The following is a 25,939-nucleotide window of genomic DNA, read 5'->3' as shown; positions in this document are numbered from 1 at the left end:
TGACATTGCTGTCATTGAAGATATATATATATCCATTAAAAATGCCTTTGGTTCAGCTCGAGGAATCAGTTTCTTTTTGAAGCTCAAACTAGCAAAATAGTACCAAAAACTTGGAAATTACCTCAGTATCAGACAAGCTTCAATTTTTTCTTTCCTCTTTATTGTTTGGCTTCATTTTTGTGGACAAATGTTTTTTAATCAAACAATGCAGAGCAGGAATGTAGCCATTACCAGCATTCTAAGGATAACTTTATTAGTTTAATCTTCCTGGCATGTGGCAAGTGCGTTTCTATCTTAACACTATCAAAATAAGTCTACGGGACTTAGATAAGCAAACTGCTTCTCTCGTCTCCTTTTTCGGCATGTACAAAAAGAAAGAAAAAAAAAAAGTGAACGTAACCATGTCGGAAATAAACTGAATAAATAAATAAATAAATTAAAACAATAAATATAATAAATACACAACAATCAAAAATTAACTTTATATTTTGCATTACATTTCAAAACATTAAATATTATTTTTTATTGCGTATTCTTTTTAAAGCACTCAAAACATGTTTGAATTAAAAAATATCATAGTCATATGTTTTCTCTTAATTTCTCATTTTTTTTTGTCTTTTTCCAGTGGGTTTACAAAAGTCATCTCCTCTGTACCAAACACTTCTCATAATGTCTGGCTTTTAAACCATGGCCAATCATTTTTCCTACCATGGGAAGTGACATCACATGTTGACATCGTGGTTATGGCACACCCCCTCCTCTGAGAGGAGAGACGGCATGAGAAAAGCTGTGGTAGATTCAGAGGCAGACATTTGAATGGCATGGCTGTGTGCAGCTCAGTGCTTCTGCCTCTGTCTACAAGGCTCCAGCCTGGGCATTTGGATGCTCTCTCACACAGGCTTGACACGGTGCTGGACAGCGTTGCATTGAGATGTGCTCTATTTTCACACCATGTTTTGGGGCACTGCTGGAAAGAGAGGGAGTAACAAGAGGAGGCAAAGCCTTATTACACACTTGAGCGATGTTGTGTGAGCTACTCTCTCCATTTTCAAACCGTTAGGCACTTCTACACAGAGACCTGGGACTAATGGAGGAATGCAACAATGATACTTTTTGTGTGTCATGCCTGAATCGGTGCACCCCCTTTCCTTTTGTGTCAGGGACCTTATCGTCATTGTCTGTCACTGCCACCGGATCAACTGTGGGCTAGACTGGCAGACAGACCATCCTCCTCAACCCCCTTCTTCTTCTTCATCTGTGCCCCCGACTTCTATTCATCTTATCCAGCATCTTCTCTCTACTAAGCTGACTCTGTTTCACTCTCCATACACACAGCTTACCATCCTCCCCTCTTTGTTTATTCAAAGCTAGCAGTGTGTTCTTCTATGCCAGTGACTTGCTACATGATCTTCTGGAAAGCAGTTTTTGATCCTGCTCTGCCTTGTTAGTTTTGGAACCCTTGCAGATATTCATCGCTATCACGACGGAATGTTCCTTTAGGAGAATAGATCCTGTCCACCCCCTTCACTCACTCCTTACCCTCCCTTGTCCTCATTCCCCTACCCTCTGACCTTCACCCTCTTGTTCTCAACCCTTCCAATTCTCTCCTGTCTGACCTTACCCCAAGCCTCTTTCTCTCCCTCCTCATTTCACCCCTTGACCATGTTGCCATGTGTCTGCTGGATTCAGCTCATCCTCATCTTGTTGTTGTCTATCTTATGGACCCAGGGGGAAAACTGCCCAGCAACCTGCCTGTGCCCAGATCCACACACAGTGGACTGCAGTGGCAGAGGACTGACCCGTCTGCCTAATGAGATCCCTTTGGATGTGCGCAGGCTTTTGCTGGCTGACAACTGGATACCCCGCATCCCGTCGGACTTCCTGGTTTTGTACAGTGACTTAGTCTACTTGGACCTACGAAACAATTCCCTATCCCACATAGAACCGGGAACTTTAAGTACCTCTTCCAGACTGGTCTTCCTTGACCTAGGCAGCAACAACCTGACTGAAATCCCAAAGGGGACTTTTGGGGAGTCCCGGAGCTTGATTAAACTACGCCTAGGAAACAACCCCTATCTGAGCATGGTTAATGAGGATGCTTTCCTGGGTTTAACCTCGCTGAGAGAACTCGAACTGGAGCGTAATGCACTGTCCACCTTAAATGTGGGGGCACTGAGTCAGTTGCCATCACTGCGGGTGGTAAGATTAGAGGGCAACCCATGGGTGTGCAATTGTAACTTTGCCAACCTGTTCACGTGGCTGATGGAGAATAACCATAAGCTCCCAAATGGTAAGTGTCAACATGTCTGACAACAATTTTCAGTGTGGATGAGTTCCAAGACGGTAAGTCAAATTCCTTGTCACAACACATCATGGTTTTTTATGCTTTCCCTGTGGGAAAGGAACCCCCCCTTTTTTTCCTCTTGTTCTAATTTAGTCCCGTTCTCCCTCCACCCACACCAAATATGATGTGTAAGACAGTGTGTGAAGTGAGACAACTGCAGTAGCCTGAAACTGAGATAACATTGATTGAAACCTTGGATTAGCTATTTCAAATCATTATCCTTTTGTTAAGTGTCCATACATTTAAGCATCTCACCTCAATCTGTCCTATGCAAATAAAACTGACCCATTTCAAGCTTGTATTTATATAATTGCTTTTTATATTTCACGTGCTCTAATTCCCTCCTACACTGAGAAACCCTTTTTCTTATACCACAGAAAACCTAGCTACTTCTGCTACCTTATCTGTGCTAAATTAAAGTATCCTACAATACACTACACTTCTACGACTGTGATTTATCCTCTCAGGCTGAGTTAGATAACGGTGCAGGCATTTTGGTGTGATTTCTGACATGCACAAATCTGAAGAGCAAAACATGAGCAAAAAACAAATTGCAAATGTCTTTTATAAAATAAAAAAAACTGAGAATACAAAATTCCACAACTAAAGTCATTGGACTGTGAAGAGAACTTGTCAATCAATACGATTAAAAGCTAGATATTTTTAGTTTTGTTAGGATATGAGGGTCAAACTTAAGTACATTACTTTTAGGTTGTTGCAAATGACACCGACATCAGTCATCTCATGAAAGCATGAAAGCAAGCGAGCGAGTACGCTGGAACAAAGAAGTGAAAATAAGCAAATCTGAGACGACTTGTTACTTGTGCTGTTTTAAAATTTTCATCACAGTATAACATTTACAAATGTTTCTGATTGGATTTAGTTTGTTGCAAGCATCAAGTTCAAACATGGCGGAGAGGAGAGGTTCATTAAAAACAGCCCATCTCACACAGCAAGCGTGTGGTGAAGTTGGCTTGGTGTTGCATTAAAGGCTGTACTTCCACATTGATGTTATGGTTTGAAGGTTAATTGGGGTGTGAAATGCTGAACCATATCTACAAAGAATAGCCTTTATCTAAAGCCTGACAAGCAGTGACCCAATTTCTTTCACCCAATACGTTTTTAGATCTACTAAATGAATGCGAGTATCAGACATGGGGGCGGGGAGTCAAAGTCTCTATTGACATTGTAAAGTGGTACTTATTAACTCATAATTTGTTCTCAATCAATTGCACTCTACAAACTGCAGTCAGCTCAGCTTCAAACTTATTTGATAGTTTACAAAATGTCCAAAATCAGGCTCGTTTGGGCTTGTTTTCAGTTTTCTTTGTCAGAAGGATGTAAATGCATTAATCACAAGTCAAACTCTTGTCATCTTTGAGGCATTATGAATTGATAGGTATTGCCAGCCAGGCATACTGTACAATCAACAATAGATAAGAAGCATAAAGCCTTGGCCAAGCTGCTGGTGTGGTTGCCAGCTGGCCCCAGTTTGTGAACACTTTCAAATTGAGTCAATCATTTCCTCTCTCAGCTCATGAACAGCATTTATCTCCTCATCAGTGAATTGTTGGGTTCTGACCCGAGAGATTCCACAAACCTCGGCAAAGCACCTGCGCACTTTGCCGTGCAATGTAAGAGAACTGTGAGGTACGATTGTTATATATTTCTGTCTATTGTTCATTTATCAAGAATAAAACAAGTGGAAACTTAAATTCAAACAAGAGCAGTCAGAAAACGCAAACCTTCGGCAAGTGCCAAATCTCCTCTTTGCCAGATATTGGCAGTTACTGTATCTGGATCAGTGATTCTGATTATGGTGCCATGTCATTCACACTTTAAAGGCGCAAATTCACCAGGAGGAGGTGAACCAGCTCAAAGACCAGGTCATAGGGAATCATTGACTTTTTAAACTGATCCAGATCAGTATATTGATCAGATCCCCTCAGAAATGTAATCCTTTATCCTATTTTAGATATTTCCTGAAAAATTAATGAAAAGCCATCCATTAGTTTTTTAGTTAGACTGTTGACAGACAAATAAACGCAGCAAAAACGTGGCATCCTACAAAGAGGTAATTATGACTAGAGCTGGGTAGGTTGAATCAATGAACCACAATCAGATTTCGATTCATTATTGATCTGTCAAATTTTTTGGGATATGAATAAGATGGTTCCAAACTTCTGACTTAAGATGGGGCAGCTTACCCAACGGAGCTTTAACTGCAACATTTTCACTGCACTCCAGACTATAGCGCGAGACTACTGGGGTTAGAGTAAAAAAGAATCGATTTCAGCACCTATTAATTAATTTTGTAAGATTTCAATGCAATCGATTCAAGATCGATTAAATCGGTTTTTTTTTTTTTACTCAGCTCTAATTATGACAATTAGAAGTTTTTTACTATTGTAATATTTATTTATAGAGAATAGACAGAATCTACCTCACAGCAGATAAGACCCAAGGTGCAGACTGTGCAAAGGTAGAGACTCAACCAGGAGTATGGACTGGATCTTGTGGGATTTCAGCTTCCAGACTGACACAGCTACTGGCTAACCAACTAGACATACTGGTGGTTGAACCCCAGCAGAGGGCAGTGGTCATAGATGAGACGATACCAGTTGACTGTGACATCAGGAAGAAAGAAAGTGAGAAACTTGAAAAGTATCAAGGGTTCAAAGACCAACTGGAGCAGATGCATAACGTCAAAATTCACGTATTCCCCGTGGTAGTTGAAGCACTTGGGGCATTGACCCCCAAACTGCCCAAAGGTTTTAGCATAAATTAGGTTTTTATATGAACCAGAGTCAAAGAATTCAAAAAACTTGTACCTGGTGTAGCAATGATGCTTCAGGGTTTATGTTTTCCAGAAGCACATGTAATTCAGTGACCTGCGCTGTGCAATACTGTATCTGAAGAGGTTACACAACAACAGATGGACAGTCATTAGGGAATGAGTTTGACTTCAATAAGCTCTATCCATCAACAAAAGCAGCCTTCACAAATAGTGTCATTGCATTAAACTATCTTAAATTGTAGAAATCCTTTTCTTGCAGGTGGTGAACGGAAAGGAGAATTGATAAGATGTTGTTGCTCTCAATTGAGGTCTTGGGTTTCAAAGTGAGCAAAGTTCACATGTGGCTGTTTCATTGCTTTTGTCTCTTAGATTCTCCAGGAGAATTAGCCTGATAGGATGTCTCACCTTAGTTTTACCCTGAATTTAAAAGTTATTTCTTGTCAGACAAAAACAATAATTGACAATTATTTCTCAGAACCAGGGTTTTTTGTTTTAGTCTCTCATGTGGGCTTGGTCATATGAATTATAAAACTAATCCAATGTTGTTTTCACTGTGCCCCAAAGTATCAGGTACACATGTAAAATACTGAGAGCCTTTTGTGATACAAAGCATTCCCTTACAAATATTTGGAAGTCAACTACACAATGAACAAAGATTTCATCAAGTTGCAACTTAACAATTAACATCAAATTATTTACCATGACCTAATTTGTTGAGAGTAAAGCTTCCCAGTCATATTTTTCTCTCCCAACTATTTCCAGCTCATGCTATGGGAGACGTTAAGTCATTGTTAAGTCATCAAAGATTACCTTCTCTGTGTGAAAGAGCAAAAGCTCTACTTTAAACACATCTCAGTGAGAAGAACTCAGGCTTACAATGCTAAAGCACCGCTCAAAGTTTGATGTTAAAAACAATCCACACAAAAAAATAGCAAAGCAACAATAAAATAGTTGCAATGTTTTGCTTCCATTTTGAGCTTTTTTCAAAATCCTGAAAAATAATTATCACTTGCTCTTTAACCATTTTTGTATCTCTTAAAACTGTTATGGATGAGTACAAATACTGTCTTTAGTGGTGCAAAAAATGTCAAAACAAACATTTCCTGACAATTTTTTAAGTCAACAAAGATATTTGAAGTTTTCTCCTGCATAATAAAACAAGTGCCACACACCATTGTTAACCCAACTCCCACATCATTTTTCACCTCCTGATTTCCCCTAAGATCATCGCAGCAAAGCACATTTTTCGATTTGCACAAGTTTGATTACTGCAGGTCAACATCATGCTCAGACAGAAAACGTGTCAAAGTTCTGAATCTTAACGATCTTTAGGGGAAGGTCTGGGTTAGGACGCACTCAGAAATCCATCTATAGTAACTGTGCTTTTCATGCTGTTCTGAGAAGTAACAAAAGCAGCGACTCCTAAAAACGAGTATTTCGTTACAAAATAAGATATAAAATATATATATATATATCTCAGCAATATGGAAAAATTGTAAAGAATGACACTGTTTGACTGTACTCTATGAATAATATTAAATACTTTTATGATGTGATTTGTACTGTGTGATTGTATGAATAAAAACAGGTGAAAAAATATATAGATATAGTTCAATATAGGTGATATTGTCATTTTTTATATCGCCAAAATAGAAAACTTGATATATCTTGAATCTTGATATATTGCCCAGCCCTAATTAGATTCAAATATGACCATGGTACTCTCCACCGTCACTTCCACTCCAAATATGTGCAGAAATGAATTAAAATGCTTTGTTTTTTTTGTACTTTTTAAATATTTTTGACCTATCAATCAGGTTTATGAATCTTTGAAAGGATGAATGAGTGTAAACATGATCCACTGCTGTCTCCAGTGCTCTTGGGTTAAGAATGAACAAAGGCCATGTATAATTCAGAGTGACACAGTTCTACGGCACATTGGCCAGGGTAATTGGAGCTAGAGATGCCTACAGGGCAGGGCAGGCCAACTCTCATGAGAGACGGAGCTTCAGGGAGCTCAGGCTGAAACCTGTCACGACATCACATCCCTAAGTAACACCGCCATCTAAACCGTTTTTACTATAAAGTTGTGTTCGGCAGTGATGATAACGTTGATTTTTCCTTCACACTGCTCCTTTGTGAAAACACGTACAGGCATCTGCCTCTGTCAGGGTTGGGGTCAATTATAATTAATCACAATTATGGAGTAAATATAATTAAGGCCCAAACACAACGGTGCGTATAGGACCCTATTGTAATTGTAATTGTTGCATCTTTTAGGGCCTAAACACGTTCAAAAACTCATGAAAATTTGAACGTATATTAGAACTGGCAAAAACTGTGATATTTTGGGGGAATTGGACATGTGAATTGCAAAATGACTCAATGGCGCCCCCTTGAAAATTGTATTAGCTCCCAGCTGGCACTGATGACATCATCACTGTGGAACTTCTGCAAAATTCTGACATCATCACTCTCTACAGTGATGACATCATCATCACAGACAGACAGAGATTCCTTGCTTTTATAGAGAGATATGTCTTGCATCCAACACTGTACTGTTAAAGTACTTCACACATTCATAGTTTTATTTTAAACATACATGTTTATTTGGAACAGGCAGAATTAAAAAACGTAATAGTAATAATAATTGCCATACTGCTCCGTGTATCTGTACTACCCATGGGTACGCAACGAGAAAATATCTGCTCCACTAACACAGGCTGACAGCCTGTTTTTATCTTGGCCTAATTTAGTGTTATTTAAAGTTAGTGTGAGAGACAAAGCGCTGGCAAAGGCAGAGCCGAGTGTGAAAAGGTGAAAATAGAAATACAGTGTGTGAACTTCAGCAGCTGCACATTCAGAAACACAGATTGATCATCTGTCAGAGGCATTGATTAGTTTTGTTTAATGTGGTGGTAGATTTAGGTGAAAACTGAGGATGAGAGAGGTCATTTACCAGAGGATATCAAAGAGAAAATATTAAATCAATAACCTGAAAATCAACCCTTCATCCAAGCTATTCTTAAAGGCAAGAGAAACTTCAAATCATCAGCTCTACATAGTGTGCACTTAAGTGTCTACTAGTATAGCATATTATGAAGTATTTCTTGTATATGGAAAGTGCAAAATGTTCAAAAATTAAAGCTGCTGGGGACTATTACTGACATCTATTATTACACCAATAAAGGCGTTGTGTATGCCCCATAGAACAATAAATGTAAAGTTTTCCTCCCCCGCAAAAATGAGAGAATTTACTCACAAAGGTGAAAATTACCGCTCGCCATTTTGTTTGTGACTCCACCATCAACAAATTGGGTTGGAACATTTTGTGTATTGCATTGTGGAATTTGGAATCCTGTAGTGGAAAGCAAAGATGGCACCGTAGAGGAAAATGTTTATTGAAAAAATGTTTTTACTGTGATTTTGGCCACAATGAGATGTTTTGGTGAAAAACCAAAACATTAACATGAGCTATTGTGTTTTTTTTTTTTTTCGATGCGTAAAAGAACACCAGAAATGTCACTTTTGCAGTGTTTTTCGTGCACACTGGACATATAATTTAAATAACTCTATTCATTGTTGCCAACAACTTTGAAGAAAAGAACGAGCAGTTCTAAATGAAAGAAAAACTTGCATCACAGGCATCTGGCGACCCAGGGGCCCTCAGTCTAATTTTATGCAGCACCCAAAGTAAATGTACAAAATGAGAGAAAAATACACAAGAAAAGAGCAAGAATACATTAAAAAAATAAGAATTACAACATTGCAGGAAAAAACAACAGAAAAACATAAAAAATATTCCAAAAATACACAAAGCTACTACAAAAATGAACAAAACGACAACAGTTATACACAAAATGACTCCGCTAAATATACAAAATTACAGAAAATGACAACAAAAGTACACAAAAAACCAAGAAAAATACGAAAAAGAACTCTGCAAACCCACAGTACTTACAAACAAGCAAAACGACAACAGAAATACACAAAAAAATAGCCAAAAAAGAAAAACCCGCAAAATGACACACACACACAATCACACAAAAAACCCCAAAAAACATATATTTCACAGGAAAACATACATTAAAGGACTACAGAAATGCACAAAATGCTTCACAACGAGCAAAACAACAACAAACACACACAGAAAAACACAAAATTACTATAAAGACTGTTCTTTCCTCTGTTAATGCTTAGATTATTCTACATGCTGACATTAATGTTGATCATGAGGCTCTCCGATCAAACAAACACATTTTTTTGGCCCCGCTGTGATAAAAGTTGCCTACCTCTGCTGTACATCATCTGTTAAGATCAAAACCCTGCTGGTAAACCATTATTTGGAAACAAATGTACATGCAACGTCAGGAGAAGGAAAACAGAGAAGATGGAAAGAGAGAACAAACTGCAAGAAAAACCAGGACAGGAGATATTGATAATAAATCTGAAATGCATTATTAAAGGCACAATGACTAAAGGCTTAAAAAAAAGTAGCATCAATGGCTTAAACAGCTTAATAGTCTCACAATGAAGGTTCCTATATTTAAACACGGAACTGTTTCTACAGTCAAAGAGTGACAGAACAGCCATTAAACCAATAATCTGATGTGTTTATAAGGTGTGTTATGGCTGGGCATATTGAGGTGAGAAAAAGCATTAGGTGCATAAATAAAAAGTCAGTGATTCTGCACAGAGAAGGATTCCCCATCTGGATGATTCACCCTCGCCTCGTAGTCACATGACTGTACATTCATCTCACATGCTCTCCTCCAACCTGTACTCCTGCGCTCTCTTCTCATGTTTATGTAAACTAGATTTTCAGCTTGTCAATTTATGGCAATTCAGGAATAATAATTATTCCACTATTCAGTCAGAACTGCCCAATCAACAATTCTCTACTACTGTAAATATTTTACCCAAATTTGGATTTGGGGGGGGAATAATCTGTACCAGTTTTTTTCTAAACTTCTGCTGACATACTATTGTAGTAATTTCACATCACGTTTTGGTGCAGAGATCAATCAGTTGAGACAGAGCGGTGTTGAGGGAGGGAGGGAGAAACAAGCGTCTAATATCAGCCTGCCACCGTGAGGCAGATCAATCACAGCTGAGACTGCAGATAGCCTATCACCAGACTGGATGTAATCCATCAACTACTCATGGATGTGCGAGTTGATGTTGATGTTCCTAATTTATTACATTAGTAAACACCGTCCTGATCATTGTTGCTGTTTTGTTTTCACTTGTCTTTAGCTCGATCAGGAGTTCCAAAGAAGAACATTTTATGAAATGGTTTTAATACCTACCAGGGTTGGGGTCAATTAAAATTGTTATTACAATTATGGTGTAAATATAAAAATCAGATAATTTGCTTTGTAATTGTAATTGTCATGAAAATTTGATACAAATTGTCAATTATAATTTAATGCAAAACTAGTAAACCGTGTTACAGTTCAATGGCCATGTTTACATGGGAGCTTTAATTCCTCTTTAAAGCAGAATAAAAGTGAATTCCTCTTCAACCTGACCTTGTAAACAATTGATTCCTAATGCTAATTTAATTCCAAAATAAACTTAAATCCAAATTAGGTGGCTGGTTTATTCTGAATTAAATAATTCCTTTATCTTGTAAACACTTAATTCCTCTTTAAGTTAATTCCGGTCATTCTGCGCATGAGCAATTTGCCGCTATGGTGATGACATAATACAAGATGGCGGCCAGGACTAGAGCTGAGACTATTTGATTAAAGCAGTGGCTATCCATACGGTTGCCGTATCAATATAAAGACATTCTATTCATACGCAGCGCCCCTATTTAGCCAGTTTAGGTCACATAATAGGTCAGTCATTGGCCAGTTTAGGTCGCGTGACTAAGACTAAACCTTACCCTAACCCTAGAAATTGTTGCGATATTGGGTTATAACCTAACCATAACCATAACCCTAAAACACTACGTACTTGTACTTCAGTGACTGTACCAATAGCACTGGGGGTTGTCCGTTTGAAAGACATGGATATAATGAAAAGGTGGATGGACGGAGGCATAAACATGCGGATATTCACACAGACACACAGACTTATTACACACACGGACATCTGCAAATGGAAGAGGCTTCAACAGACAGGTGATACTAAGACCTGGAGACGGACTAAATGTGTCTCTGTACTGCTGCACTGGCTGTAACATCACCAGTTTATCATTGTACCTGTTGTTAGAGCTACTACCTTTACCAGGGAGCTACTATCTATTCCTTGTTATTGTTTTCCTGAGTTTTACTGGGCTTTATTTACCATGATTAGTTCACATCTCCCTTCCGCTGCGTGGACCAAAATGTGTTATTGTCGAGCTGTTGCTTCAAAACTACAATCACAATAAAAGTGAAAACAGTTCTCATGTGTGGTGTTCTGTGTTAGAGCCGACAATAAAAGGTTTGTTGTGTGTGTTTTTCCCGATAGACGTGAGACGTCACGTTCGCCCCCTGTCCAAGCCGAGCCTTCCCAACCTGTTTTCCATGTAAATGGAATTCAATTCGGAATTACTATTGTAATGTAAACACGAAGCAGAACATTTTAACTAATTCAGAATTAAAAAAACATCATGTAAACGTAGCCAGTGTAAAGTTCTACTCATGTAGTTAACAATTATTAAAATATGTTTCATATGAAGCTTTCCCATTTTACTATTTTAAAAAAATGTAAATCTAGGGGTATACTGACACAAAAAAAGGCTCAGACGCTTACATCAAAAATATTAATACCAATATCTTCATTGATTAGGAAGTCTAATAAGATAACCAATAGATAGTAAAGAAATGAGATGATAGATATTTGCTTTTAGTCTATTTTACAGCTAATTTAGGACCTGTTATCTTAACAGATGCTAACAGAAAGCTAACACAATAGGAAGGTTAACTTTTATTAAGTTATTTATTTCAGGCTCAGTAATTCTGATAAATTGTAATTGGACTTTAGTAATTGAAAATGTAATTATGACTGAAAAATGTAATTGACCCCAACCCTGATGCCGACAATAGATTTAGATCATGAGTTTGTCTTAATAATACACTTTATTTATAATGCACTTTACATTTAAAACAAAGTGCAACAATGGGTGCATATGAATAAAGGAGATTTAAAAGTATAAAACAGAAAGCGACTTGTAGTTTTACTTTTCAAACAGCATATGTGGCTTTTTTCTTGGTTACTCCTGAGATAAGATCCAACGCTCCCGGACCAGGATAACTCGTTTAAAAATGTAATCTAGACAGTTATCAATATAAGCCCTCAGGTATATGACGGGTGTTTTTATCCACCCACACTCTGTTACTTCTGAGCAAAGATTAGTGTTCTGTGTTCAGTGCATTGGGACCCGCTCACTCACAATAAGGTAGTAGTCCTTTCCTTACCTCACTTTATTGTGAAAGGACTTTTTCTTCCCAGCCGCGATTCAGTTTAAGGCCATGTGTCAGGGACCGGGCTTCAGGTTTGATTGATTGATCATTTAATACTTTTTATTCGAATCAGACCAAACTGCCCGTTTGCCACTCATCCATCCTCTACCACGGATTGATTATAGATCTGTGTCCTCTGTGTTTTTAATCTTGTCATGTATCCTCAAGGGTATTTTGATCCTGAAACGCTACCCAGTGGTGACTGGTGCGTTTTTCTCCAGGGGGGCTACAACTCCAAAATAAGCATAGACAAAAAACAGGGTTTGTGTAATGAATATAGTATCAGTCACAAATCTGCTTTCAAACTAAACAAATGCATTGGCACAGTAGCCAAAAACAAGCAAGAACTGTAGTTTATACAATGGAGTCAGTGTGTTTTTGAAATTTTATGTTTTAATTTTAATTTGTTTTTCAGATTTTTTAAAATGTTCACAAGTTAGTTAGTTCGACAAGTAATTAAATAAAAAAGGGTGTGAAAAAGGCCATGGTAAACGAACACATAAAAATTTAAATTTAAAATCATCAAATTTAGTTTGTTCATGTTTCTTTGCGTTTTCTGAAAAGTGCTTTACATGGGTCATACCTGTCTCTATCCTGACTTTTGTAAAAGAATTATTTAATTTATCTTTCTTCATCTCTCCTTCTATCGTCCCATGGCTTCACCTGTCAATCAGACACTTTATGACGGGCCACTGTAAAGTCAGCCCCTCCCATGGCGGGAGGAGGGTGTTGTGTAAATGAGTGGCTGCATTCAGCTCTGCGCAGCCGCAGACGGTCTTGGGCACAGCTAAGCTGCGCCCAGAGACCGTCCATTGACTTGTATTGAAAAGGAGTTACTGTGCATGTACAACTTTGAACAACAGCGAACGGTAAAGATGAGGAAATGGAAATACTTCACCAATCAGAAACAGATGAACTAAACAACTTTACTCAATCATTATCTATATAATATTTATTCTGATTATCTAAATACAGAAATATATTTGTTTTGTAGTATTTTTAATTCATTATTGTTTTTTTTTGTTTTTTATGTCCTCCTCCAACTAACGTGAGGAGTGGTGGGGCGGCGCCCTAGCGCCCTCTACTGGCCAGTCGACACTGACGCTTCCAATTGATCAATCAAAGACGTAAAACAGGACACATATCCTTCCAAAAGCAAAGGCTCTATCTGTGCAGTAATGCACAATGAATACACTATCCGAGACCAAGACTTACGCTAGACCAGAGTACCAAAGAGTACTGATAAATCCTACTCAAGTACAAGTATTGGTACTTGATTGAAATTGCACTCAAGTACAAGTAAAAAAATAGCTCAATTAAATAGTACTCAAAGTAAAAGTTACTAGTTACTTTTACCGTATACGTTTATTTTTGGTAATAAATCTTGCCACGGTTCCCTTGAATACAGTCAAAATGGAGTGGGAAGGCATCTGTATAAAATAAAAGGTTTGTAAAAATGTACAATTCTTTTTTTAAATAAAATAACACCAATGAATTCTAAATTATAAAAATATCAGGCTTTAAGTGTGTCTGTTTTGTCATGGTGCTTTATGTTTAATCTGATTGGTCGGCTATGATGTAATGCATTTGATTGTTGTCTGGTCATTTAATTGTTTTGTAGTGTCACAATGTCCGTTGATCATTTTAAAACAAAAAAATTGCCGTTTACTCAGTAACTTTTGGGTGTAGAAATGTAACTAAGTACCCATAAAAGCAACCCAATTACAGTAAAGACAGTACTTGTAATCTATTACTTTCACCTCTGAGGCCGAGACAAGACAAAAACCATGACAAGGTGGAACAGTTAAAGAGCATTCTCTTGTTTTCATTTTAGTTTTTATTTCAAATACGTTTCACAGACAAAAACAAGGTGTCAAAGAACAAAAATCTAAAATCTTGACTAAACTAAATTCTCACCCAAAAATAAATCCTTGTATTTAAAAGCCACTGATACATCCAGAACCTGTACTCCTGCCCTCTCTTCTCATGTTTATGCCAATCATATTTTTAGCTTTTCAATTTACGTCATTTCAGGAATAATAATTATTTCCCTATTCAGTCAGAACTGCACAAACAAACAATTCTCTACTACCGTAAATGTTTTACTCATGTTTTGATTTGCATTTATCTGAACCAGAACAAACAATATCAAATAAACAATACCAAGACCTTCAAAATGAATACTTCACTGCTTACTATTGCAAATGCATGGTGTAGAAAATGTGATCCATTTATGTGAAGCGCAGACAGAGAGGAGAGGCTCTCCTGCAGATTGCTCCTTCAGTGTTACTCTAGTAAAGCATGTGTCAGTTTCACAAAAGGCTACTTTTACTCAGACTCCTGTAATCCATTATCACAACAAGGTCAGCACATACCAACTATCTGTTTCCAAGTACCTCATTCATATCTCATTTATGGTACTTACATTTATTGGTTTGACGGTCAGTTATTTAATGAAGGATGACAACATTAAAGGCAATCACTATTATTAAGGCACCCACTGGAGAAAAGGACAATCATTATCTTCCACTTTCCTTCAGAGTACATTGAACGTAAGAAAGTGACCATGAATCCATTATCCAACAACTCTGCTTCGTCGATGTACAACCCAGAAACTTCAAAGAATAAACCATGGGGATTGTTGTGCAATGCATGTCCTAGAATATCCAGTGTGTATTTCATTTTGGGCCAGGGTTTTCAGCGCACCATGACTGTGAGCCGCTGAAAAAGCCATTTTCACTGCAAGCAGTGAACTATGAATCTTTTCGTACTCAGATTCCCACAGCATATGGTAGACATGCTTTGAAATCTTACAGGCCAGGGACCAATATGCTTCTCTTTAGCCTCACAGATCGCTGGTGTTGGCTGCTTGTCAGTTTCGAGCCGAGTCTCCAAATGTTGGCTTTGCTTTTCTTCAGACTCAGGCAAGGCTCATTTTTACAACACGAGATGTGCTTTGCTTCGTAATTTTTATTCTAATTCTGGCTTTGGTAGAACAATGTGGATTAAAAACTACGAAATAAAGAGAATAAATTCAATTATAAATTCAATTAAATAAATTCTTTATCCAAGTCACATACTAATATTATTGATGACTTAATGGTCATTTAAACAGAGTATCGGTCCATTTTATGTTAACGTTTTTTCTTCTTGGAAAATATGTGAAGCAGGGTTGGAGTTGATTATAATTTTAATCGCGTAATTGATAATTCATTACAATCATGGTGTAATTGTAATTGTAATTGAAAAAAAATTGTGTGCTCCCGTAGTTGTAATTAAATTGTAATTGTCATGATAATTCTATACAAATTGTCAATTTTAATTTAACGCAAAACTGGGGAACCATGTTACATTCTATGTACCGTTTTAAACATACTGTATGTAGTTAACAATTAATAAAATGTGTTTCATATCAAGCTTTCCCCCCCATTTTAACATTTAAAAAAATGAAATGGAGGGGTATACTGACACAAAAAGGCTCAGACCTATAATTTCAGGCATTGGGAAGCCTAACAAGCCATGCCATAGCAGCCTGCCATTAAATGCCACGTTAGATCACTGAAGCTAAGCAGGTCTGGGCCTGGTTAGGAACTGGATGGAGACCACTGAGAAATCCAGGTGCCACAGTGGTATCTGTCATTGTGTCCTTGGGCAAGGCACGTCACCCACATTGCCTAGTATGAATGTAGTGTGTGAGTGAGTGAGCGTTAGTGGTGGTCGGAGGAGCCGATGGCGCAGTGTGGCAGCCTCGCTCCCGTCAGTCTGCCCCAGGGCAGCTGTGGCTACAATAGTAGCTTACCACCACTAAGTGTGGAGTGAAAGAATAATGCCTTCATTCTGTAAAGCACTTTGAGTGTCTATGATAAAGCGCTATATAAACTCCAATGTATTATTATTATTATCAGCTTTTAACAGCTCAATGTTGTCAGGTAGTCATGGCAATCCCTGAGTTTACCATGTCACCGTGACCGGAGCGTGTTAGCTGAAGCTTGAGTTGAGTGAAATAAAAACCCCTAATTCTGTAAAGCATCTTTGAGTGTCCAAAAAAGCACTATATAAAATGGATGTATTATTATTATTAACAAGGAAACAAAGAGATGAGAAACAAATGAGATGATAGATAATTTTACAGCTGATTTAGGACCCGTTATCATAACCTAACAGAAAGCTAACACCAGAGGAATGTTAACTTTTATCAGGTTATTTATTTCAGACTCACTAATTGTGATTAATTGTAATTGAACTTAAGTAATTGAGAACGTAATTGTATTTGACTTTCTGAGGATACAAAATAATTGTAATTTAATTGTAAATGGAAAAAATGCCAGTCACTGTAATCGTAATTGAATTGTAATTTAACATGAAAAATGTAATTGACCCCCACCCCTGATGTAAAAACATTTGGGTTTTAAAGGACGTGTTCACCTCATATGAGGACCCTGGCAGCTGGATTCTTACTATGATGTGATTAGGGACCACAAAAGGACTTGATTGCTGTAGTTTAGAGGGGACGTAATAAAGGCGTGAACCAGGAGGGACACAACCTAGTACGGTTCCTGAGAGGCTCAGAAAGGACACGATTAGATCAACATTTTTAAATAATGCCTTAACTTCAAGCAGTGTTTCCCAAAGCTGGGTCCTGGACTGAAGGTGTACCATAAAAGGTAATTTAACATACTGTGTCTTTCAAGATTTGATTCAGCCAGTTTAAATCCAAGTAGAGAGTGTCCGTGTGCCACCCAAGTAAATGTTGGATGTTACCCACATTTATTTGGAATAAACACAGTTAATGTTTGGTGAAGGTGAGTGCAGATGGCAGACTGAAGTGCTCTGTTTACATATATGTCCTTTTAAGTTAGTCAAGCAAACACTGTTGACCTGTCTACAGCGTGTTGTGTTTATATTTTAACACACATTTGATAATTTAACTCAATATCAGTTCACACTGTCATTCCCTGTGTTTTTTCTTATTCTATTCAATTCTTTTTTTTTATTTCAATTTCAAGCAAAATGTGAGAATATTTATTGCATTAAGGGAACAGTGTCACTGAGTTTTATCACTGAGGAAGTTCACTCTCACACCTGATTTATCATAAAGAAATTATAAATTTGGAAGTACATAGAACACTTTAATGAACTAAAGCAGTAAGTTTGGCTAACGTTAGTCCACTTTTTCACACGTGTGAGCATTTTAGGGTGGAATCCAATATTGAGTTTGGGAACCGCTTCTATAGACCAGTGTTTTTCAAATGGAGGTACCTGTACTCCTAGGGGTGACATGATGGCACTACAGGGGGTGCTTTAGAGAGAGAAAATGGAAAACTAACAAATAGTGTTCGTCTTGGTCCCACACCAGGCGTGAGATGACTGGAAATGATAAAAACTATAGAAATAAATCTACCCAAGAGCCACTAAATGAGTGTTTTTCAACCTTGGGGTCAGGACCCCATGTGGGGTCACCTGAATTTTCTGAAAATTTTAAATAGATTTTTGAATTTTTTAAATTTAAACAATTTTAAAGAACTGTATTCCTATACTTTTTACTTGAAAATATAAATGTAGTTCAACTAAAATCCAGTACAAAAAATATTTGAGCTCAAATATGATCAAAAACTAATTCTAAAAAAAACTGCCTTTGGGGTCACCAAAAATTGTTGATATCAATATGGGGTGAAGATCCAAAAAAGTTTGGGAACCACTGCACCAAAAATACGGTTGCTTTCACAAAATGAGATTCTTTAAAATGTATTTTATCACTCGTTTATTCCATCATTATGATCTATAGTTGTTTTTAAATAGTTTACTAAGCAAAATGTTGCAGTCGGATAAAGGGGGGACTTGGATTCAGAAATAAGAGAAAGGGGTACTTGAGCCAAAACAGTTTGAGAACCACTGCTTTAGACAATCCCAATGAAAACCATGGGCCACTAACAACTAATCCCAGATTTATTAATTTTTCCTTCCTTATCTGTGTAGACAGTTGAAGCTACATTTGATTTTGAGAATCCCTGTCCCCCCTTTCCATTGTGTATACAGTATATATATATATTAATGATTCTGCAGGTTTTGCAGACTGTTGCTCTAAAAAAATGGGTGCATTTGCATGAGCAGTATCTGTAGGAGGAAGCCTCCCACATCGCAAGGCTTCATCGCCCACTTTCAAGCCAACGATTGCATCAATATGTTGATCTTCTTTACACAGTGTGTTGTCAATATAGAGCTTTCTCACTTGCTTGCTGTGTAGATTGTGTTGTCGCTTGGCGACTAGCTGGTTTATTTTGGAATATCGAGAAAAACAGTACTTGTATGTACTTAAATTCATGAGTAAATGTAACTTTGAATGTTTTTGGTTAAAGGAAGTGGTTGGTATTAACAATTCCAGTGCATTGTACGGCTGATACCAATTATCTGCTACAAATGTCACGTTTGATGAGGATCTATTCTGTACCCTTAACGTCTAAGTAACTGTCTGGACCTTTTCCTTTGAAATAAACCATCTGTAAGAGACGGAGAAGCACTCACTGATTTATCACGCTTTCATGTTGAGACGAGTCCAGTCAAAGTCCCCATTTCTCACACATTGTCCTTCACTCAGACTGCACACTTTGTTTTCATTTCCAAACTGATTTCAAGCACTATATTAATATTTCTTAATTATTGAGAAACTGATTTCTTCTGTCGGTCCAATTGAAGCGTTTAATATCCAACAACTCAATGTTTTAACTGCAAGCTAAGAAGGAGTAATGCAGTAGGTGGGTGGGCAGGATACACAGGGCGGTCAAAACTCATGAGAGATCTGTTCAACTTTGCATTTTAGAAAGCTCATTACTGTTAAGTTCATCCAGTTTTCACCTCAGAAATAACTAAAATTATCTTGGTGCATTTAGTCCTACTGGCAGGTAGGGCTGTGTGCATAGACCCTTTGATTGTTTGCAAACATTGTGACATATTTTGTTGGGCGGGGCTTAGCCTGGAGGCAAAACCACAATTGTTTTTGTTTCTTCTGAGCACGAGTGTCCGCTGGAATCCTATAAAACTTTCATTTACATCCACAAATGTTATTCCTCCTATTCTGGCACCCAAACACACAACAAAGCTGTAGCATTACTAGCCTCCACAGTCTTTAGCCGGCGGCGTTTCCTGTTTATGTCTCCAGCCACGTCACTCGTGAGATGGGCCATTAAGGGGCCATTAAGTGACAAGTTAGTCAGGTATGAACCCAGCAGGTCTCTCAGATCTATGGACACAGGTCAGATAGTGGAGCCCAGAGCTCACAGTAAACATGGTGATGCTGCGTTTAGTTGTTATGCTGCAAAGAAGAGGAACAAACTGCCTGCAGAGCTGAAGTCAGCATCTAATGTGAACATTTTTAAATCAAAGTTAAAGGCACTTTATTTCTCTACTGAGAATGATTGAGAGAGAGATTTATGGTCATGTTGTTGATGTAGTGTGTTTGTTGATGATTTTAATTGATTTTACTGATGATTTTAATTGATTTTACTGATGATTTTAATTGATTTTACTGATGATTTTAAATACAGTATTCTTATTGATTTTAAACAATTGAATGTTTTATCATGTAAAGCACATTGAGTTGCCTTGTGTATGAAATGCCCTATACAATTAAATTTGCCTTGCCTTGTCATGAATCTGACAAAACACTACGATTCACGATTTGCATGTAACAACACGATGCATCCCGAAACTGAACAATAAGATATATATTGCAATATATCACAATATCAAGTACAAAATGGTAAGAAATATATATTATAAAGTATTATGGTAACTAACATAATTCAATTACCAACACCAAAAACAAGTGATATGTTTATCAAGCTGTCAAATTACAATGTCAAATTTTCCATTCTTTTTTGCTTCTACATCTTAAATTATTTTTAAAAAGTAATCACACATCCATAAAAGTGCCCAGTATGCAATCAACTTCCAAGCTAAATAAAAAGGCATTGAGGAGTGAGGTCATTTAACAAGGTCTGATGTGGTTCACTGACACCTAGCTTCTCAAATACAGCAGCATATCACAAGTATCATATATCTTTTCAAAGCTTAGAATCTTCCAGTTTTCACCATATAAACCATTCTAAGACACAACCATCACAGCAAACACACTCAATTATTTGGTCAAACTTGGGAAAAAAATGGCAACAAAAACAAGCCAGTACTCCTCACCTTTAAAGCGATGCAATGTTACTTAATCTATATATTCCATCAAAAGTTGTCTTAAAATATTCCAAAGAGATTCAAAAATGCAACGAATCCTACCATTTAATCCAAAACACAGTAAAACTTCTGTATAAAGATACAATTTAACGTCCTATTTACAAGAAGAAAGCAGCTCTGCCCTCATTTCATCTTACTCTTTTTTTTTTTTTTCACTCTGTGAGGCAGACCGTGTCATTAAAAATCCTAATTTGTTGATTCATGTTGTAAATTCATGATAAAATCAGACCGACGGCCACTTTCTGCTTCATTTTTACTGCAGTACCATTACATGCTGGGCACAGTGTCGCTTCACCATTTACATTGTGAAGAAGAATTGCACAACAGAAGAACCAAGTCACATGACTCATGCTCCAAAAAAAAAACAAATTAATTAATATATATTTTTTACGGTTACTGTGTTTTATGGCACTTAAAATATTTGTATATCATGTACATTATATTAAGAATTGTATTTTTTCAAATTAATTTGAAAAAACTGTAATGAAAACTTTTGACTACTAGGGAGGGCAATGCTCCCCGTGCCCCCTCGCAAACGCCGCGTATGTTGCGTTGGTAATTTTACATTGTATAAACATTGTTTCATTTTTGTGTCATGTGTACGTTACATATGGTAACTGTGTGTGTTTTGATTCAGGGGTGGAAGGCATGGAGTGTTCCCTCCCTATGGACGGCAGGCGTGTGTCCCTCACTCAGCTCTCCAAGGACAGTTTCCGTGAGTGCCAGGCCACGCTGACTCTCACAGACCTGCTCATCATCATTTTCTCTGGCATCTCGGTGTCCGTGGTGGCCATCATGACCAGCTTCTTCCTGGCTTCAACCGTTCACTGCTTCCAACGCTGGAGCAAAGGCAGCAAGGGCGACGAGGAGGAAAGTGAGGAGTGATGCAGATCAAAGGGCTTGTTTGGTCTCGTTACGGCAGTAGATGAGATGAGAGGACGCCAAACGTGCAACGAATGCTCCAGTCCACGCTGGTTCCTCCAATGTTGAACAGTACGATCGAGCACTAGTTACGTTACAGTTGTCCTCTTTGCACATGAGCAACCCTAAAACATGGAGATTTAAGACATTCCCAAGGAATGAATGACAGATAGCAACTCTTCTAGCAAAAAAACGCTATTAGAGGGATTATATTTTTGGTTGTGGGAACCTACACTCATCGTTTATGGGCAATGGGTCGTGGAACGGTGTTGTGTATCCTCCAAGGCCAACACCAATGTAATGAAAAAGGAAGTTTGTTGCAGCAGTGCTGTCCTGTTCGTCTGAGAGGAAACCAAAAATAAGATTTACTCACGGTAAATATTTTTGCTCTGGAATCTTAAATCCTGTCCTTAAAGGTTGGAGTTATGTCTCTCACATAGTTAACTTTAACTACCCCTTCCACAAGGTAAGCTATAACCACCAGTGACCTCACTATTTAACTGCCAATATCCTGCACACCCTGCCAGCTCATTTAATAAACACTCTCACTCAGTAAAATATGTTTGCACACAACTAAGGGTGTGTCCAAATAGCCCCTCCTATCTCCTTTCCTATTCTCTGATCATTAACCCCCAGAAGTGTTAAAGTGGTGGCCATGATAAAGAGCATTCAAATTCTCTTTAAGCTAAGAAAAGGAGGTTCATTTTACACCTCCTTTAGCCTAGGAAACACTGATGCATCCTTTACCAAATTCTTTGCGGCGACAACATTTAAAGGGACACACACACCCGAGTGCTTAAGGAAACTCAGAATGACTGACAAGGGACGAAGACCATGTAAGCTACAAACGCAATAATATGCCTTGAACAACTTTGAATATAATAAAACCCATATTTTATCAAATGTAAGCCATATTAACAGATTATAACTGACATAAAACTTGTTGTTCCTCATAGCCTGGTAGCCTCTTTTGATTTGATTTACATTCAAACCTGTGGTTTTTGAGATTATATCAGCGGAAAGTGTTAGAAATGTGCCTTTAGTCCATTTTCGAAAATGTGTAGTTTTTTCACCACGGCAGACGTCACTAACCTTTGCATACGTCTGATTATTATGTCACCTAGTGGAAGTGCGTCTGATTGACACAACAAACGTGATGGCCTTTCCCTAACACCTTTCCTTAACCCTGTGATGTCATCCACGAGGTTAAGGAAAAGTGGATAGAAAAGGAGATAGGAGGGACTATTTGGACACACCCTAAGTCTGGATTTTCTGGAAAGATTTGTACAGGTTAACTTAGCCATATATTCAATAATCAATCACAAAAAGTATTTGTACAAAATAAAACCATGTACAGTGAAGTCAAACAAATAGAAACCAGCAGGATCTACTGTATATTCCTACGACTGTGATCTCACTGAAAAGGACGATTAAAGAGTATCTACTGTATAATCTTGTATATTATAGTTAATATTTTATTATGATTTATGTAGAATTATATTGAATAAAGCACTTTAATCAACAGTGAGTAAAAAAAAAAAAATGCAGATCAGTAGCATTGTGTAGGCAAATACTGTCAACATCTGCCAAAGATTAAGTTTAAGTGGAAAAGTGGACTTACTGTATCTCTAGATAATGTTTCTTAAGAAGTGGAGATAACTTCAAATTTATAAATATATATATACAGTATATGACATTCTATTTATTCACACATCAAAACATAAACTCTCTCAACCAGCCACTTTAGAGCAAAGTGTTATTCACAGTAGGGTTTGACGATTAAAGACATCTTAAGTTTTTTCTAGTAACCTCGTATGCAGTAGCAAAACTGCTAATGTCTCACACTAAGCTCCTCCCATACCAACAGCGTCTGTATCAAAGTGAAAATACAGAACGCAGCCTAGCCCGGGAGAATCCCAATTATGACTCTCGTTTTTTTGTCACATCAGTATTTAAATTCTTCACAGTCAGAAGCCGCAAAGCACAGAATTCTTTCCTCAGAAGGTATCTTGCATTGTTACCCACATTCATATATGACATGCATAATTCAACTGACTTGGGAGAGATGAAGCAGAAAAAATATGAAAACTCTAAATGCAATCAAGCAGAGGCTTCAAAAAGTGTGATAAACAAAAGCTAGAAAAGGAAATCCCAGAATGCTTTTTTCACTTTAGAACGAGTTCATACGCTGAAAGCAAAGCTTTCTCAGTGGGAAAATTAGATAATTGTGGCCTTACTGGTTTTATTTTTCCGTACACAGTATTTGAATAAGCACAAAATCTAAACAGGAAGCCAATGCCATTTTCTTCTTCAACTTTACAAAAGAGGCGAGTCGTATATACAGTATGTGTATCTCGGCACTGCCCAGTGTCACGCATTTCCATAAAGTGATTTGTCATGTTTAATCACATTGTTGTACGCACTGTATGCTATGTATGTCATGTTTCTGCCACGATTTAAAGCAGATGCTATTTCAAAGTTGTTCTGTACTGACTCTACCAAGAAATGTTGAATATCTGGGTTCATAAAAGGTTACTTCTCATGTCAGCGAGCCAGATACATTTTAAACTCAGTTTGGAGCCAGTTAACCTTTAAGGAAATAAAGCTAATTCATAAGGAGATAACTATTTTATTTAATATTTAACAATATTAGACATCAATAGGGATACTTAAAGATGGTGAATACTGAAAGGTACGTTGGGGATAAATAAAGTTATTTGAATTAAATACTGGAAATATACTGTACTGTGCTCCACATGGGCTGGGATTGGCTTGGATAAGTGGGTATAGAAGGTCATACTGTACAAATTCTGATATATTCCACAGATGACATCTTTTTATGACTGAGGGCCTTATGTTGACAGCTCAAACTATCAACATCACCTTGTACCAATGTGGTTAATAATCATACTTTTCACAATTCTAGTTTGACAATTGTGCAACTAGCAAAAAAACACCAAAAAAACATTTACCGACAAGATGATTCCCAATAAGAAATCTCAGTAAATGCAGAACAATAAAAACGTCTCCTAAACAAAGAGGTTATTTCGTCACCTTTTGAATACATATACCAGAAGCACATTGGTAGCAACTGATCAGCTGTCGTATTTGAGCATTCCGTGTGAATATCGTATTCGGCGATCTCTAAGAGAACTTAAAGGGCTGTGTTTCTGTTAACATAGTGAATGTGACGCCCCAAATTCCCCGAATGGGAATAGATCAAAACCATTTTGCATCCTCGGCTTTGACACTGTTGCCTTTTGTTGTCAAAATAGGGCCCTCAGTGTTTCTTCCATTGCGTGTTCATTTGTGAAGTTGTGGACACTATCCAACATTTGTAGTAATGGATAGGTAACTACAGCAGTAGGAAAAAAGTACTAATAAATACAGACTCTATAAGCCTAGTTAAAGAGTAACTAAACCCAAAACCAAAATTAATATTTTTCTGCTGAAAACAAATGTATAAAGTAGTGTCGTTAATCGATTCTTATCCAACTCTTGACATTTTGATCAAAGTATTTCAATTTGCTGTATTTTGCTGCAAAATGTAAGATTAACTGCCTTCTATGGGTTGAAACCATGATATTACAATCAAATGTAGCTATTGGCTGAGAATGGTGTTTTTTGACAATTTGGTGTCTTCTTACATCACGAACCACCACCTTTAGCCCCGCCTTTACGAAAATGCAATCTGTGGCGAGTTGGTTGGGCTGAGAATTTCCAGCTCAGACCTCAGGGTTTAGTTACTCTTTAAGATGTGTTTTGATGTTTCACCTGGCCTATATGCTATATGCTAACATGAAGACAGATTGTTATCGTAAATGCTAAAAGGCCATTGGCGGGTGGAGATTTCTGAAAAGTGGTCACATAGATGCTTTTCCACAGTTGTGTAGACAAACACTCCGACATTGTTGCAAGTCTATTTATACTTGTCACACCTGCCTCACTAAGTAGTTTTGAAAGGTGGATTTGACGTATTTTTGTGTCCATGTAACATTTCAAATGTGACTTTTATCTTGAAATGACTACAATTTCTATTGATAACGTTAAAACAAAAACAGAACTGCTGACAGGTCAAGTGACTCAAATGTCTTGGTAAGTGAAAGTTGAGGTTTAAATATGAAGGGTGAGGTTTAAATACTTCCTAAATATCATTACCAGGGCATTGATATACTTATTGAC

General features: G+C 37.5%; 1 protein-coding gene across 1 annotated transcript; it reads left to right on the top strand.

Moving 5' to 3' along the window:
- Positions 1-787: 787 nt before the first annotated feature.
- Positions 788-22,768, top strand: lrrc38b (leucine rich repeat containing 38b). Its single transcript, XM_028448096.1, has 2 exons — positions 788-2,290; positions 21,474-22,768. The coding sequence occupies exons 1-2, from the start codon at positions 1,663-1,665 to the stop codon at positions 21,719-21,721; spliced, it is 876 nt and encodes a 291-aa protein (XP_028303897.1). The 5' UTR covers positions 788-1,662; the 3' UTR covers positions 21,722-22,768.
- The last annotated feature ends 3,171 nt before the right edge of the window (positions 22,769-25,939 follow it).

The sequence above is a fragment of the Gouania willdenowi genome, chromosome 5 (genome assembly GCF_900634775.1).
Source record: "Gouania willdenowi chromosome 5, fGouWil2.1, whole genome shotgun sequence".
Classification (NCBI taxonomy): domain Eukaryota; kingdom Metazoa; phylum Chordata; class Actinopteri; order Blenniiformes; family Gobiesocidae; genus Gouania; species Gouania willdenowi.
Note: the sequence above shows the minus strand (reverse complement) of the source record. Positions and strands in the feature narration are given on the sequence as shown.